General features: G+C 47.9%; 1 protein-coding gene across 2 annotated transcripts in view; it reads right to left on the reverse strand.

Annotated features, from left to right (window-relative positions):
• LOC140421265 (uncharacterized) overlaps window positions 1-17,050 on the reverse strand; it is a 106,018-nt gene that overhangs the window by 25,532 nt on the left and 63,436 nt on the right. For both annotated transcript variants that reach the window (XM_072505850.1, XM_072505851.1), the window contains exons 7-11: window positions 15,564-15,772; window positions 7,558-7,644; window positions 3,973-4,101; window positions 2,281-2,394; window positions 936-1,055 (exon numbers count right to left, since the gene is read on the reverse strand). In XM_072505850.1, the coding sequence (XP_072361951.1) occupies window positions 936-1,055; window positions 2,281-2,394; window positions 3,973-4,101; window positions 7,558-7,644; window positions 15,564-15,772 (659 nt within the window). The remainder of the gene's footprint in view (window positions 1-935; window positions 1,056-2,280; window positions 2,395-3,972; window positions 4,102-7,557; window positions 7,645-15,563; window positions 15,773-17,050) is intronic.

Below are 17,050 nucleotides of genomic sequence, written 5' to 3' on the forward strand. Positions count from 1 at the left end.
CAGACTTCTTAGAAACTTCTCTGAGTTTCTTTAACAAGCTGAACATTAGATTTCCGGCATCTGCTTTCTTAATACTCCATAATATGGCTTTTCTTCTAGCAAGACTAAGAGTGTCCTTCTCTCTCACTACCTATCCCCAGCTGCAATCAAATTAACTAAACTAAAACTTTAAAGCTTATCTACCTTACAAGGCCCCAGTTGCTAAGCAACCACTGCTAATTTATTTTCCCTTCATGCTGTAGTCCTCTCCAAGCACAATCGAATCAGAGTTGGAATTGAAACCAACCCACACAAATACCTTTATCCAGCATGAATCTAACTATAGGTTATACCCTTCCAGGCACAGAAACATAAAATTAAACCGACTTAAAACTATTCCTTATTTCAAATGTTCACCTATACAAATATAAATCCCTTAAAACTTCCTTTGTTTTACTAAATATAGGAAAAGGATTATCATAGAGATAGGTTTTAAGGAGTGCCTTAAAGAGGAAAGTGAGGGAATTCCAAATCTCAATTCTGTAGCAATGTTAGAGTGATTAAAATTCTGGGATGTTGAAGGGGCCAGAATTGGAGGAGCAGAGGTCTTGGAGATGCATGTGGTGCTGGAAGAGGTTACAGTACGAGGGGCAGGGCAGCGAGGCAATGGAGGGATTTAGAAAGAAGGATGAGATTTTTTAAAATTGAGCAATGGAATGTATTTTTGAAAACAGTGGTGGAGCAAAAAAGTATATGATTTTTAATTTTGGCTTGGGCTGCTATCAATGCGGCACAAGCACTGATTGGATCAGTGACAATGATAAACAACATCAGGACTGTCGATTTTCACTTGTGCACAAACTGCTGTCGTTTCTCTTTCTCAAGTAAAAATGTAACTTGTTTGCACTCGTTCAAACCACAAACCCGAAACAAACACCCATGTCATGTGCACTTACCTCATCTTCGTCAGTGAACAGAGATGTTAACAGCCCCCAGTAATCTCGAATCTGATCATTAGCCGAGAAGAAGTTAAGTGTATTTTCATTACTCAAAATAGACTCTTCGGACACCAGCTTCTGCAAGGGAAAAAGCACTAGGCTTTAATCGAGTATTTCAAGTATTATTTTTTTATCTGTAGGAGGGCTTCCCAAGATGAATCGCCTTCCATAATGTAGAACTTGCGTGGGCGTGTGGAGACAGATCACAACACAATGGTTAAATACCACGGAGAAAACCTCATGTAAAATGGAGGAAAAGTTCAGGTACCTGGTTGGCTTAGACCTAGAGGTCTAAAGTAATGGTTTTGTGTTGAAATAAACTGGCAGCAAACTACTCTTCTGCACCCCAAGATAGTCTGCCCTACTGTCCAAAACTCCATGAAAACTGGTTATTGGAAGTCTCCACTCCAACTCCATTTAAAGTGGTTACTCTATTGGAGGAGTGATCTCTTGCACTCTTCATTATGCAACGGACATAAATTCTAATTATGACGAGATCAGGAATGACTGCACCCAGCACCAAACACACACTACTTATTCCTCAACCAACTAGCATTTAATTTATGCCATTGGTGCTTTGAATTGACTCCAATGCACTTCACAAGACAGACAAACCTCAACACCAAACTATTTAAGTGTTATTGGGACAGGTGATCAAGAGCTTGGTCAATGTAAGAGGCATAACGAATCATCCTAAAGCAATGCCCATCAGGCAGAAGCTAGGACCATCAAAGGAAAGCCAAGAGGAATAATCAACTTTTTCCATAGGTCTACGATCCTGCCTTGAGAAAAGGAATCTTGATTTGTAATCCAAGCTCTAGAGATAGACAGTCAGAAGCCACTTTCCATGATCAGAACATTGACAGAGTGACTGATGGGAGAGTCCATCCCCATGTAAGGTTATTCAGAGTCCTGGAGATGTACAAACAAACGGGAATCGTCCCACGTTAGGGAGCTGTCTCAAACAGTTGGGGTTACCATTTACGCTACAATAAACTTGTCTTTTTTCATATAAATTCTTCCTTTCTAATAAACTTATCTTCCTTTCATCACTAATAATTGTTAAATAAAAATTGTTGTTTCCACACATTATTTGGCAAGGAGTCACTGATTCTAGTTGGCCCAGAGTACAGCTCCGAGCCCAAGTGAAATTCCACAAGTAACCCTCTAACACAATCCAGAAAACGGAGAAATACAATAACATTTGTGCATCAAGACTATTCTTAGTCAAGCTGTTCACAACTGTTAGTCACACAAACAACCTGCATGATGCACACAATTACCACAACTTTGGTTCACTAACCTCTAAAAATCCATTCAGTTGACATTTGAGGTGTTCCTTGAATTCATTGTTGACCTTGTCAGATGATGTGCCGCTGACGGACGGCAGCTTTGCTTCAACTAAAGAGCTGAACGTCTGGAAAATAAGAACAATGGATTTGGTGGCGTAACGGATCAGAACATCATCTTTTGATTCTACAAACTGGGTTCAATTCCAGCCAAAACTGATTAATAATAATCTTTATTATTGTCACAAGTGGGCTTACATTAATGCCGCAATGAAGTTACTGTGATAATCCCCTAGTCGCCACATTCCGGCACCTGTTCGGGTACACAGAGGGAGAATTCAGAATCACCAATTCACCTAACAAGCATGTCTTTCAGGACTTGTGGGAGGACGAAACCCACGCAGACACAGGGAGAACGTGCAAACTCCACACAGACAGTGACCCAAGCGGGAATCGAACTTGGGATCCTTGCACTGTGAAGCAACAGTGCTAACCACTGTGCTACCGTGCCGCCTCTGAAGTGAAAGTCTCTGACAATGCATACAGTATTCTGGTCCTTATTAGTAGGGGAATAGAGTACAAGTGCAAGGAGGTTATGTTGAACTTGCATAAGTCCCTAATTCAGCCTCAGCTGGAGTATTATGTCCAGTTCTGTTGGCAGAGTACAGGGAACAAGGCATGGTCAAAGGATGGAGGGCAGAGGTCAATGTCTAGATTTGGCTTGGCACAGCTTCCAAAGCCATGTTTTTGTTTATTTAAATTTAGAGTACCCAATTCATTTTTTCCAATTAAGGGGCAATTTAGCATGGCCAATTCACCAATTCTGCACATCTTTGGGTTGTGGGGGCGAAACCCACGCAAACATGGGGAGAATGTGCAAACTCCACACGGACAGTGACCCAGAGTTGGGATCGAACCTGGGACCTCAGCGTCGTGAGACTGCAGTGCTACCACTGCGCCACCGTGCTGCCCTTCCAAAGCCATGTTGACCATTGTTGCCCAATATGCTAGCTACTAGCCATGTAATATCACAGTATATGATAATCGCACAGAAGGTGACCAATCAACAGCAAAATGCTGCAGATTCTGGAGATCTCGTTTCCACACCTTATGTTGTAGGCCAAGTGTTCACCCAATTCTATTCATTACAGAATTGTTATGGCGCAGAAGGAGGCCATTTGGCTCAGTGTCTTCGCTGGCCCACCATCCCCCTGTAAACATGCACATTTCTCCTCCTCGGATAACAGTCTGAATGCTTCAATTAACCTGCTTCCACAAACTCTCAGGCAGAGAATTCCAGACCCCAACCACTCGCTGCGGAAATAATGGGAGCGGTTCTCTGCCTCCCAGTGCCAGAAACGGGATTGGGTTCCTATGATCCGGTTCCCCTCCGGTGGCAGCAGCAAGCTGCACACCCTCCGGAGAATGCCACCAGCATTCATGGACTTGTAGCCCTGCATGATACAAGTGCCCTCAGGTGAAAACGGGAGAAAGGGAGGAACAAAGATCAAATTTAAAAAGAGCAATGATCAGAGGAGGATTGAACACATCAATAGAGTGGAGCTTGGACTTTCCACTGCCACAGAATTGTGAAGTTTTACATACCAATATTACAACGTTTCGAAGTTTCAACATGATTTTCATTTACAGAACATTTTCTGAGAATTAAATTATCTCGCGACTTTTGTACATAAGAAGCTGGTTACCTTACTAAGCTCTTTCTGAAGGTCCTCAAATTCATGATATTTTCTCTGAACGGACCAGCAATCCTCTGCAGCTTCGAGGCTTTCTATGTCGATTCTACAAAATGGATCTTTGGTTTCGCCCCACGATACCTGCAAAGAGGTGCAATATTATGGTCTCAAATATTCCTCCACCAAAGGCAAAAGAATAAATCAGCCAGGGCTGATTTCAGTGGGAATTATTTTTCTTCATTCTTTCATGGGATAGCTGGGCCGGCATTTGTTGTCCATCCCTAATTGTTCTTGAACCGAGAGGCTTGCTGGGTCAAGTCAGAGCACAGTTAAGGCCAACCACATTGCTGTGGGTCTGGACCAGCATGTAGGCCAGACCTGGTAAGGGTGGCAGAATTCCTCCTCTAAAGGGCATGAGTGGACCAGATGGGTTTTTAAAGACAATCGAAGATAGCCCCACTGAGACTAGTTTATATTGCAGATTTATTAATCCCCCAAACTGCCCTTTAGTATTTGAACCTATGACTATTAGTCAGATTACTAGTGCAATGGCATTACCACTATGCTACTATTTCCCCTGTTGGTATGGGCTAGTTTGGCTCAGCTGTGATTGCTCTGGACAATAAACAGACACTCACTGTCTAGGCCCACAGTAAAGAAGAACCACTTACGTGTAGGGTGAAGTGCGACAGAGGCCAATTAACTCGTTACACGTTTCAACCAGCACTTCACCCAACTCTTCAAAGAGTGTGGAGGCACACAGTGAAATTAAACAGTGTGACCAAGGCAGATTTTCAATAGAACAACTTGCATTTAAACAGCACCTTTAACACAGTAAAACGTCACAAGGCATTTTACTGGAGTTTGATCCAACACAGTTTGGCACTGAGCCACACATGACATATCCAAGGCAAATTATCAAACACTTGGTCAAAAAGATAGGTCTGAAGCAGTGTCTTTAAGAAGTAAAGAGAGTTCAAGAGATGGAGAGGTTTAGAGAGGGAAATCCACAGTTTAGGTCAATAGCAGGTAAAAGCACATCCACCAATGGTGGAGCGGTTAAAGATTGGGGCTATACAAGAGGCCAGGACTGGAAGAGTTGAGAAATGTCAGGGGGTCTTGGGGCTGGACGAGATTACAGAGAGGGAGGGGCAAGGCCATTGGAGGGGGAAAGATTTGTAAACAGGGTTGAGAATTCTAAAATTAAGCTCGTCTGAACCAGGAGCCAATAGTGAAACAGGGGTGATAGTGAACGGGGCTTGTTGCAAGTTATGACACAGGCGGCAGTGTTTTGGATGACCTCAAGGTTGTGGATGAGGGTTGCAGTAGCAGATTAACGAGGTGGGGCAGGAACATGGTCAAGCAATGTTTATAGAGGTGAAAATAGGTGGTCTTAGCTATGGTAGGGATATGTGGCCAGAGGCTCATAGTGGGATATATATAACACCAAGGTGGCAACCAGTCTGGTTCAGCTTCAAACAGTTACCACCATGGTCTTCCTGGTCTCAAATCCACCTCCTGTCTGTTCCCCATATCGCTTTAACCTTTTTTTAAAAAAAAAGTCAGAAGCATATCTATCTCCTTCTTGAAACCATTTAATGATTCAGATTCCAGCCCATTATGGGGCAACGGGTTCCACAAATTCACCACCCTCTGCAAGAAGTAGTTCCTCCTCATCTCAATCCACCTTCTCTCAACCTATATCTGTGACCTCTGGTTCTAGATTGCCACAAAAGGGGCAACATTTGGTCTACTTTTACTTTTCTCTTAGCATTTTATATAAACAAACAAAGAACAAAGAAATGTACAGCACAGGAACAGGCCCTTCGGCCCTCCAAGCCCGTGCCGACCATACTGCCCGACTAAACTACAATCTTCTACACTTCCTGGGTCCGTATCCTTCTATTCCCATCCTATTCATATATTTGTCAAGATGCCCCTTAAATGTCCCTATCGTCCCTGCTTCCACTACCTCCTCCGGTAGTGAGTTCCAGGCACCCACTACCCTCTGCGTAAAAAACTTGCCTCTTCAATCAGATCCCCTCTCATCCTTCTAACCTCCAGTGAATATAAGCCCAAACTGTTCAAGCTCTCCACATACATCAACCGTTCATCTCTGGAATCAATCTGGTGAGCCACCTCCAAACTGCCTCCAATACCACCACATCCTTTCTCAAATAAGGAGCCCATACCGGGACACAATATAGGGTGTGGTCTCACCAACACCCTATACTTCTCGGGCTGGTGGACTGTAACTAGTGGGATTGCAATTGCAACAACGCTTCTCTAATTCTGTACTCCAGTTCTTTTGCAATAAACGCTAACATTCTATTTGCCTTTTTAATTACATGTTGTACCTTCATACCAACAGTCTGTGATGCATGAACAACGACCCCCAGATCCCTGTGTCCAGGCGCATTTTGAATCTGCTTTCCATTTAGATAATAATTTGCCTTTCTATTTTTTCGTCCAAAATGGATAACCTCATACTTACCCACATTAACCTCCATCTGCCAAATTTTGGCCCAATCTCCTAGCCTATCTACATCACTCTGTAAACTATTTACCTCCTCTTCACTGTCTGTTTTTCCACCTATTTTAGTATCATCCGCAAATTTTGCTATGTTACACTCTGTCCCTGCTTGCAGAACATTTATATGTCCCTGCTTGCAGAACATTTATATAGAATGTAAACTGTTGAGGTCCAAGGGCTGACCCCTGCGGCACCCCACTAGTTACAGTTCACCAGCCCGAGAAGGACTCATTTATCCCAACCCTCTGCTTTCTGTCAGTCAGTCAATCCTCAATCCAATCTACTACTCTACCCCCAATCCCCTGCGATCTCACCTTCTGAATCAGTCTTTTATGCGGCACCTTGTCAAACGTCTAGATATACCACATCCACAGGTTCCCCATTATCCATCTTGCTGGTTCCATCCTCAAAGAACTCAAGCAAGTTTGTCAAGCATGACTTACCCTTCGTAAAGCCATGCTGACACTGGTGGATTGAGTAACCAATCAACACTCTTACAATTTAAAATCACTGTTTTCGCCTTGCTCTGGTATTCTTGCAGTGTCCTGAGTTCAAGATGAAAAGCTTTGACATGTCACTTTTTTCAGGAATAGTCATGTTCTGTAATACCAAATGACTATTTGTATACCCGAGTCAAAGGCTATTCTTTTTTTTAAAAAAAAGTGAATTTTGACAATTGACTTCTCAGAGGTTGAATTTGGGGATGAAAGCAACACAAATTCACAATCTCACGGAGATGTGCTTTAAAGGTGCCAGAGGTGAGAAATGTTAAAACCTTCTCTGATGGAGTAGGGGGCAGGTTGTTGCATTGAATTCAGGATCATCAAGAGCAGGGCATCTGTATCAGACTGTACAATACTGTTCCTCATATTGATGTGCCTAAGGTAGGAGACTGCTCTGTTCCATAACACTGACACACCTCCCTTTGAGAATAAAGAATTGTAGAAAATGAAGTGATTTTAAGATATTACAATATAAAACAGGAACATTGAAGCGTGAAACTGCCAGCCATCCACAGACAGACTTCATGAAAGATTTTAAAAAGGACACAATTAATAACATACCTCTGAAACAGAGATCCGACAATTCCGGAGTGATGATTTTTCATTTTCAGTGGAAATAAGAATTTCTTGTTTTACCCATTCAGGTATCTAAAATGAAAACATACAGCAACAGACTGAGCATAGCACCACCATGAGATTCATCATCATGAGGCGGACTGAACAAGGGTGATGCACCCACCCAGACGAAGTGTCGAACACATAACTGGAACCGAGTTTATGGATTACTCAATACTCCTAGGACGTTAAATAAAAGAGGTCAGAAAGACAAAGACCATCCTTCTCAGCCAAAAGTGGTAGCTGGTGGATAGACCAAGAAAATAAACCAATTTTAATTAGGAGCTGGGGCAGATGGGGCAGAGGAGGGGGGATGCTAAAATCAGGAATGGAATTATAATCTTTATTATTGTCGCAAATAGGCTCCCATTAACACTGTAATAAAGTTACTGTGAAAATCCCCTCATCGACACACTCCGGCGCCTCTTCGGTACACAGAGGGAGAATTCAGAATGTCCAAATGTCCGACAAGCACGTCATTCGGGACTTGTGGGAGGAAAACGGAGCACCCAGAGGGAACCCATGCCGACACGGGGAGAACTTGCACAGACAGTGACCCAAGCCGGGAATCAAACCTGGGACCCTGGCGCTGTGAAGCAACAGTGCTAACCACTGTGTTACCTTCTCGCCCAAACAAATGTGCCATGATATGAATCTAACAACTGCTGGTCATTAGTAAACTTTCATCTAGCAAGCAGACAGAATCATTAAAAAAAATATATATATATTTATTAAAGTTTTTTAACAAAACAAAACAATTTTTTCCCCTTACAAACAATAACCCCCCCCCTCCCTCCCCGTAACAAAATAACACAAAATCGCCCTGAGCAAGATATATACATGGTAAGATGATATATTTACATAGCTGTATACACTGGCTCTCGCCCATTCGTGCCAGTTTCCCCCACCCTCCATGTTATCCCCCGCTCATTCGTCCCCCTCAAGCAATCTCTCGTCCGTGTCCGTCCCCTCCCCCCCCCCCAGGGTTGCTGCTGCTGCTGACCGACCTTCCTCCAACGTTCCGCGAGGTAGTCTAGGAACGGTTGCCACCGCCTGTAGAACCCCTGCGCAGACCCCCTTAAGGCAAACTTAATCCTCTCCAACTTTATGAACCCAGCCATGTCGTTTGTCCAGGCCTCCACGCTAGGGGGCTTCGCCTCCTTCCACATTAGCAAGATCCTTCGCCGGGCTACCAGGGATGCAAAGGCCAGAATATTACTACTCCAAATATTGCTAGCCCCCAGCTTGGCTTGACCCGGACTTTCACCACCTGAGATATTGCTCCCGCCACTCCTCTCCATAACCCCTCCAGTGTCGGACTAGTCCAGAACATGTGGACATGGTTCGCCGGGCTCCCTGAACATCTTCCGCATCTGTCCTCTACCCCAAAGAACCTACTCAACCTCGCCCCCGTCAGGTGAGCTCTGTGAACCACCTTAAATTGTATCAGGCTGAGCCTGGCACACGAGGAGGAGGAATTAACCCTACCCAGGGCATCAGCCCACAAACCTTCCTCGATCTCCTCCCCCAGCTCCTCCTCCCATTTACCCTTCAACTCTTCTGCTAGGGCTTCCCCCTCGTCTTTCATCTCTTGGTGTATTGCCAAAACCTTGCCCTCCCTGACCCATACACCCGAGATCACCCTGTCTTGAATTTCCTGTGTCGGGAGCAGCGGGAATTCCCTCACCTGTCGCCTCACAAAAGCCCTCACCTGCATATATCTGAATGCATTTCCCGGGGGTAGCTCAAACTTCTCCTCCAGTGCCCCTAGGCTTGCAAATGTCCCGTCGATGAACAGGTCCCCCATTCTTCTAATCCCCGCCCGGTGCCAGCCCTGGAACCCCCCGTCCATCTTCCCCGGGACAAACCGGTGGTTACCCCTGATCGGGGACCACACCGAGGCTCCCACTGCACCCCGGTGCCGTCTCCACTGGCCCCAGATCCTTAACGTTGCCGCCACCACCGTGGTGTACTTTGATGGCGAGAGCGGTGCCATCACCAGCGCCCCCAAGCTCGTTCCTTTGCAGGACGCCATCTCCATCCTCTTCCATGCCGCCCCCTCTCCCTCCATAACCCACTTACGGATCATCGCCACATTTGCTGTCCAGTAGTAGCTCCCTAGGTTTGGCAGCGCCCGCCCTCCTCGGTCCCTACTGCGCTCCAGGAACCCTCGCCTTACCCTTGGGGTTTTGTTCGGCCACACAAACCCCATAATACTCCTACCTACTTTCTTGAAAAATGGGGAGGCACTGAAACACAAACAGAAACCTCGGAAGGACCACCATTTTTACCGACTGCACTCTACCCGCCAACGAGAGCGGCAACATGTCCCATCTTTTGAAGTCCACCTCCATTTGGTCCACCAACCTCGTCAGATTCAGTTTGTGTAGGGCCCCCCAGCTCCTGGCTATCTGGGTCCCTAGATACCGAAAACTCCCCTCAGCCCTCCTCAGCGGTAGGTCCCCTATCCCTCTTTCTTGGTCCCCTGCCTGTAGTACAAAAAGCTCGCTCTTCTCTACATTGAGCTTATAGCCCGAGAACTCCCCAAACTCCCACAAAGTCTGCATGACCTCCACCATCCCCTCCATTGGGTCCGCCACGTACAGCAGCAGGTCATCCGCGTATAGCGACCCCCGATGCTCTTCTCCCCCGCGGACCACCCCCCTCCATTTATTAGACTCCCTCAGTGATATGGCCAAGGGTTCGATCGCCAATGCAAACAACAGGGGGGACAGAGGGCACCCCTGCCTCGTTCCTCGGTACAGCCGAAAGTACTCCGACCTCTGCCGGTTCGTCACCACACTTGCCACCGGGGCACTGTAAAGGAGCTTAACCCAGCTAATAAACCCTCCCCCGAACCCAAACCTACGCAACACCTCCCAGAGGTACTCCCACTCTACTCCGTCAAAGGCCTTTTCCGCGTCCACGGCTGCCACTATCTCCGCCTCTCCCTCCTCCGATGGCATCATTATCACGTTTAAGAGCCACCGCACATTCGTATTTAATTGCCTGCCCTTTACAAATCCCGTCTGGTCCTCATGTATCACCCCCGGGACACAGTCCTCAATCCTCGTGGCCAGCACTTTTGCCAATAGCTTAGCGTCCACATTAAGGAGCGAAATCGGCCTGTACGATCCACATTGCAGTGGGTCCTTGTCTCGCTTCAGAATCAAGGAAATTGTCGCCTCGGACATTGTCGGGGGAAGGGTCCCCTCCTCTCTTGCCTCGTTAAAGGTCCTCACTAGTAGCGGGGCCAACAGGTCCGCATACTTTCTATAGAACTCCACTGGGAACTCGTCCGGCCCAGGGGCCTTCCCCGCCTGCATGCTCCCCAAACCCTTACTCAGCTCCTCCAACCCGATTAGTGCCCCCAAACCAGCCACCTCTTGCTCCTCCACCCTCGGGAACCGCAGTTGGTCCAGGAATCTTCCCATCCCCTCTTACCCCCCTGGGGGCTGGGATCTGTACAGCTCTTCATAGAAGGCCTTGAATACCTTGTCTATTTCCGTTGCACTCTGGGCCATGGCTCCCCAACCATCTTTGACTCGCCCTATTTCCCTCGCTGCCGCCCTCTTACGGAGCTGGTGTGCCAGCATCCGACTGGCCTTTTCCCCGTACTCGTAGGTCGCCCCCTGCGCCTTCCTCCACTGTACCTCCGCCTTCCCCGTGGTCAACAGGTCATCTGGAGCCGTCGCCTTTCCCCAAGTAATCTTTCCTCCGGGGCCTCTACGTATCTCCTGTCCACTCGCAAAATCTCCCCCACTAACCTCTCCCTTTCCATGCCCTCTGTCTTCTCCCTATGAGCCCTGATGGAGATCAGCTCTCCCAGGATCACCGCCTTCAACGCCTCCCATACCACCCCCACTCGCACCTCCCCGTTGTCGTTGGCCTCCAGGTACCTTTCAATACACCCCCTCACCTTACCACACACCACCTCATCTGCCAACAATCCCACATCCAACCGCCACAGCGGGCGTTGGACCCTCTCCTCTCCCAGCCCCACTTCCACCCAGTGCGGGGCATGGTCCGAAACGACTATGGCCGAATACTCCATCCCCTCCACCCTCGGGATGAGCGCCCTGCCCAGCACAAAGAAGTCTATCCGCGAGTATGCCTTGTGCATGTGGGAGAAGAAAGAAAATTCCCTGGCCTGCGGTCTTGCAAACCTCCATGGGTCCACTCCCCCCATCTCGTCCATAAACCCCCTGAGCACCCTGGCTACCGCAGCCTCTTTCCCGTCCTTGATCTGGAGCGGTCTAGTGCTGGATCCAGCACTGTATTAAAGTCCCCTCCCATTATCAGTCCTCCTACCTCCAGGTCCGGGATGCGCCCCAACATGCGCTTCATGAATCCAGCATCATCCCAGTTCGGGGCGTATACATTTACCAACACCACCCACGTCCCTTGCAACCTACCACTCACCATCACGTATCTCCCTCCACTGTCCGCTACGATAGTCTTGGCCTCAAATGACACATGTTTTCCCACCAGAATTGCCACCCCTCTGTTTTTCGCGTCCAGTCCAGAGTGAAATACCTGTCCTACCCATCCCCTTTTTTACCTAACCTGGTCCGCCACCTTCAGGTGTGTCTCTTGGAACATAGCCACGTCTACCTTCATTCCCTTCAAGTGCGCGAACACTCAAACCCTCTTCACCGGTCCTTTCAGGCCCCCCACGTTATCAGCCGGATTGGAGGGGCTCTCCCTCTTTCCCTCTCCCTCTTTCCTTTCCCCCCCCCCCGCCGACTAGCCATCTCCTTCTCTGGGCCAGTCCCGTGTCCGCGTCTCCCTCACCCTCCAGGCCCCCAATCGGGGGACCTCAGTCCCGGCCACCTCTTCTGTGTCCCATTCCCTTTCGGCCAGTGCAGCAGCAACCCTGTTCCTCCTCTCTCTCTCTTCTCTTCCCCCCCCCGCCCCGCTAGATCCCTGTCTAGCTTTTTTGCTCCCCCCATATCACTCCAGTAAGTCAACTGACACCTGCTTCCCCCGCCATCCCTTTGACACCCCCAGTGTGGGAATCTCCCCATCAGTAGACGTTCCTACATTCCCCCTCCCACCTTTCTTCCCGCGCGCGGGAGAAAAACCCCGCGCTTTCCAGAGCCTGCCCCGCCCCCCCCCCAACGCAGCTTCTGTTGCGGCCTAGTCTCTCGTCCCCAGCCCATATAACATTCCCTGCGCGTGATTGCCCCCCTATATACAACCGCCATCATACTTCAACCCTCAAATACCCCCCACCCTCACAAACCCTCAATTAGAGTCCAACTTTTCAGTTAGTATAAAGGTCCACGCCTCTTCGGGCGTTTCGAAGTAGTGGTGTTGGCCATTATGTGTAACCCACAGTCGCGCTGGCTGCAACATTCCAAATTTCACTCCTTTCCGATGCAGCACCGCTTTGGCCCGGTTGAAACCCGCTCTCCGCTTAGCGACCTCCGTGCTCCAGTCCGGGTATATTCGGATCTCTGCATTGTCCCACTTGCTGCTCCGCTCCTTCTTGGCCCATTTCAGGACCCTCTCTCTGTCTGTGAACCGGTGAAATCTCACCACCATCGCCCTTGGCGGCTCATTTGCCTTGGGCTTCCTCGCCAGCACCCGGTGCACCCCTTCCAGCTCCAGCAATCCCGGGGGGGCCTCCGCGCCCATCAGCGCCCCGATCGTTGTGCCCACTTATGCCGCGGTATCGGCCCCCTCCACTCTTTCTGGGAGACCCAGGATCCTCAGATTGTTTCTCCTCGACCTGTTCTCCAGGTCTTCGAGTCTTCCCGCCCACGTCTTGTGTAGCGCCTCGTGCCGCTCCACTTTCTCCGCCAGGCCCAAGAGCTCGTCCTCATTCTCACTCACTTTGTCCTGGATCTCCTGAATCTTCACCTCGTGGGCTTTCTGGGTTGCCCCAAGTCCTTCAATTATTGCCAGCATAGGCGCCACCATCTCCTTGCGCAGCTCCTCGAAGCAGTGCTTGATGAATTCTTGCATCTCTTATTTGTCCCCGGCCGCCGCCATTTTGTTTGTTTTACCCTTCTTCTCCCGCTACTCCAGTGGCGTTTTTTTGCCCGTTTCGCTGCGGGTCCGGTCCATACAGGTCAGTGGGGGACCTCTCTCCTCTCTTCCCCAAGGGTTGGCCGTGTGAAAAGTTCAGTTGGGGCTCTTCTATCGAGCCCGAAAGTCCGTCTTCGCGGGAGCTGCCGATTCGTGCGGCTTAGCTCCGCATAGCCGCAACCGGAAGTCCACAGAATCAGTTTTGACAACAAGATGAGGTGTGTATTACAGTTTACCCGGGAGTCCAGTGCGCTGTTGGAACATGCAGTATTCACATGCATGTCGCAGTCGCTTTAGAATCACTACCCATAGCTCCACATTCTTTCCAACACGTGGCTGACCTGGAATCTCTCCCACTCTTACTGCCAGCCACGGGTCTGCAGATTGACACAAAACTGGTTTAGGCTCATTATTAACACACACACTCCTTGGCCATCAAGTCCTGGGTGGAACTTGAACCCAGGATGGTTCCAGGGATGAGAAACTTCAGTTAAACAGAGTAGATAAGGAGAAACTGTTCCCGCCTGTAAAAGAATCAAGAACGGGAGGGCAGAGATTTGAGATGATTTGCAAAAGAAGCAAGTGTGATGCGAGAAACGTTATTTTCACACAAGTGGGTGGGTCTGGTATGCACAGCCTGGAAATGTGGTGGAGGCAGGTTCAATTGAAGCAGTCAACAGGACTTCAGATGATTACTGGAATAGCAACAACATGCAGGGGTACAGGGAAGAGGCTCGAAGCCATAATGCTTGTCTGGAGAGCCAATGCAGACAAAACGGGCTGACCGGTCTCCTTCGCCATAACAATTCTGTGATTCTGTCGCTCTTTAAAAAAAAAAAAATTTAGAGTAACCAATTCATTTTTTCCACTCACTCCCTTGCAGTTGCTTGGGAACATAATGGTTTAAAATTCTCTTGAAGTATCAAGAGGAAATGAATTCACATTTCTATAATCTTGATGAAGCTGATGATTAATTCTGCAGTTAAACCTACTGCTCACAACACTCTCTGGAAAAGGATGCGGAGGTGGCCTGAAGCTGATCAGCCACGCATTCCTAATATAGATCCATGCATTTAAAAAAAAAAAAAAAAAAAATTTAGTGTACACAATCAATTTTGTTCCAATTCAGGGGCAATTCAGTGTGTTCAATCCACCGACCTTGCACATCTTTGGGTTGTGGGGGCGAAACCCACGCAAACACGGGGAGAATGTGCAAACTCCACACGGACGTGACCCAGAGCCGGGATCGAACCTGGGACCTCGGCGCCGTGAGGCAGCAGGGCTAACCCACTGCGCCACCGTGCTGCCCTGATCCACACATTTCTAATATAGATCTAAGATATCTGATTTAGGCAGCATCAGCCACTCTTGTGGCGTAGCTCTGTGCATCTTTTATCGGGCGGACAGCAACCTTAAAGCTTTTTTCATGATGTTTACTGTTGGGCATGACTTTGGGGATCATATCGAGTCCAATCGGTGGGTTTTCTGCATCTTGGGTGCAACGGAGGCTAGAATATTCCATCACTGGAAGCTTTATTAAAACGTCAAAGTTGTCGGCAGTACCAAATAGGCTTTCTGGAATGATTCCCAGAACTGGTCCACAATTGTTCGGCACTCTGAAAATGGTCACTTAAAATAAACCATCCTACGGACTGAAGAAGTGTGAAAACCATTCCTTTCCAAAGGACACGGGGTCCAGCTGTCCTGTCCTCTTCTAACATATTTAGATTCTGTCATTAATACACCTCTCAACAAGAACATCTTGCAGGACAAAAAAATGTAAATTTAATTGAAACATATGTTAAAAATGTAGTCAAAAGGGAAAAAAAGATACTCTGGTAGTTCATTATTGTGTACTAATGTTGAAATAGGCATTGAACTACAACTACCAGCTGGTTTTAGAAGGGTTTTCAACAAACCTCATTTGAGAAATTTAAATCCTCTTCTTCAGCAGAATCTTCAGCTCGGTTGTTCAAATCAGATTCACTGCAAGGAAGTGATCTAAAGGGTTGGCAACATTCAGACCCAGCCCTTCCATCAATTTCATCGATGTGATCCGACGATGGCTTGGTTTCAGGATTCTTCTTCTTTTTGTTCCTCTTGAATATTTTTAAAAATTTTGGAAGTTCTCCAACCATAGTAAAAACAAACAACAAAAATGAAATGAAATGAAAATCGCTTGTTGTCACAAGTAGGCTTCAAATGAAGTGACTGTGAAAAGCCCCTAGTCGCCACATTCCGGCGCCTGTTCGGGGAGGCTGTTACGGGAATTGAACCGCGCTGCTGGCCTGCCTTAGTCTGCTTTCAAAGCCAGCGATTTAGCCCTGTGCTAAACAGCCCCAACAATAAAATGGCTGAACAATTCCTAATTATAACAAGAGCGTCGGCAGCTCCATCCGAGGAGAATTGTGAAGTGCAACTGGAGTTGAATTGACTGGAGAGACACAAAGAAACCCAAGGGCTGAATTTTTTTGCCTGCTGGGCATGCACACTCGGTGGATCGGAAGCGGGCACGTTCCAGCTGCGAGCACCGCGCGGCGCAATCTCACATTGGCTGATCGACTAATGGGCAGCCTGCGTGAAACACGCAGTAGGACAGGTCCAGCGCTGCCGGGGACGTAGTGGGGCAGTGCGAGCTGGTGGTTCCAACCAGCTTCCTCAGGAGGATAGCCACTGGCGGAGCTGTCTCAGGAAGCCGCAGACTTGTAAAAAAAAAAACAAATAAACGATGATGGAAAAGCACTGCAAAGGGTCTAGGCGTCACAATAATACACAATCCTCCGACCCCGGGCGTCTTGGAATGGAGAGTAGGTCTTACGAGGAAAGGTTGAGGGTGCTAGGCCTTTTCTCATTAGAACGGAGAAGGATGAGGGGCGACTTGATAGAGGTTTATAAGATGATCAGGGGAATAGATAGAGTAGACAGTCCGAGACTTTTTCCCCGGGTGGAACAAACCATTACAAGGGGACATAAATTTAAGGTGAATGGTGGAAGATATAGGGGGGGGGATGTCAGAGGTAGGTTCTTGGAATGCACTGCCTGTGGAAGTAGTTGAGTCGGAAACATTAGGGACCTTCAAGCAGCTATTGGATAGGTACATGGATTACGGTAAAATGATATAGTGTAGATTAATTTGTTCTTAAGGGCAGCACGGTAGCACAGTGGATAGCACAATTGCTTCAACAGCTCCAGGGTCCCAGGTTCGATTCCGGCTTGGGTCACGGACTGTGCGGAGTCTGCACATCCTCCCAGTGTGTGTGGGTTTCCTCCGGGTGCTCCGGTTTCCTACCACAGTCCAAAGATGTGCAGGTTAGGTGGATTGGCCATGATAAATTGCCCTTAGTGTCCAAAATTGCCCTTAGTGTTGGGTGAAGGTGTTGACCTTGGGTAGGGTGCTCTTTTCAAG

Source organism: Scyliorhinus torazame, chromosome 5 (genome assembly GCF_047496885.1).
Source record: "Scyliorhinus torazame isolate Kashiwa2021f chromosome 5, sScyTor2.1, whole genome shotgun sequence".
Classification (NCBI taxonomy): domain Eukaryota; kingdom Metazoa; phylum Chordata; class Chondrichthyes; order Carcharhiniformes; family Scyliorhinidae; genus Scyliorhinus; species Scyliorhinus torazame.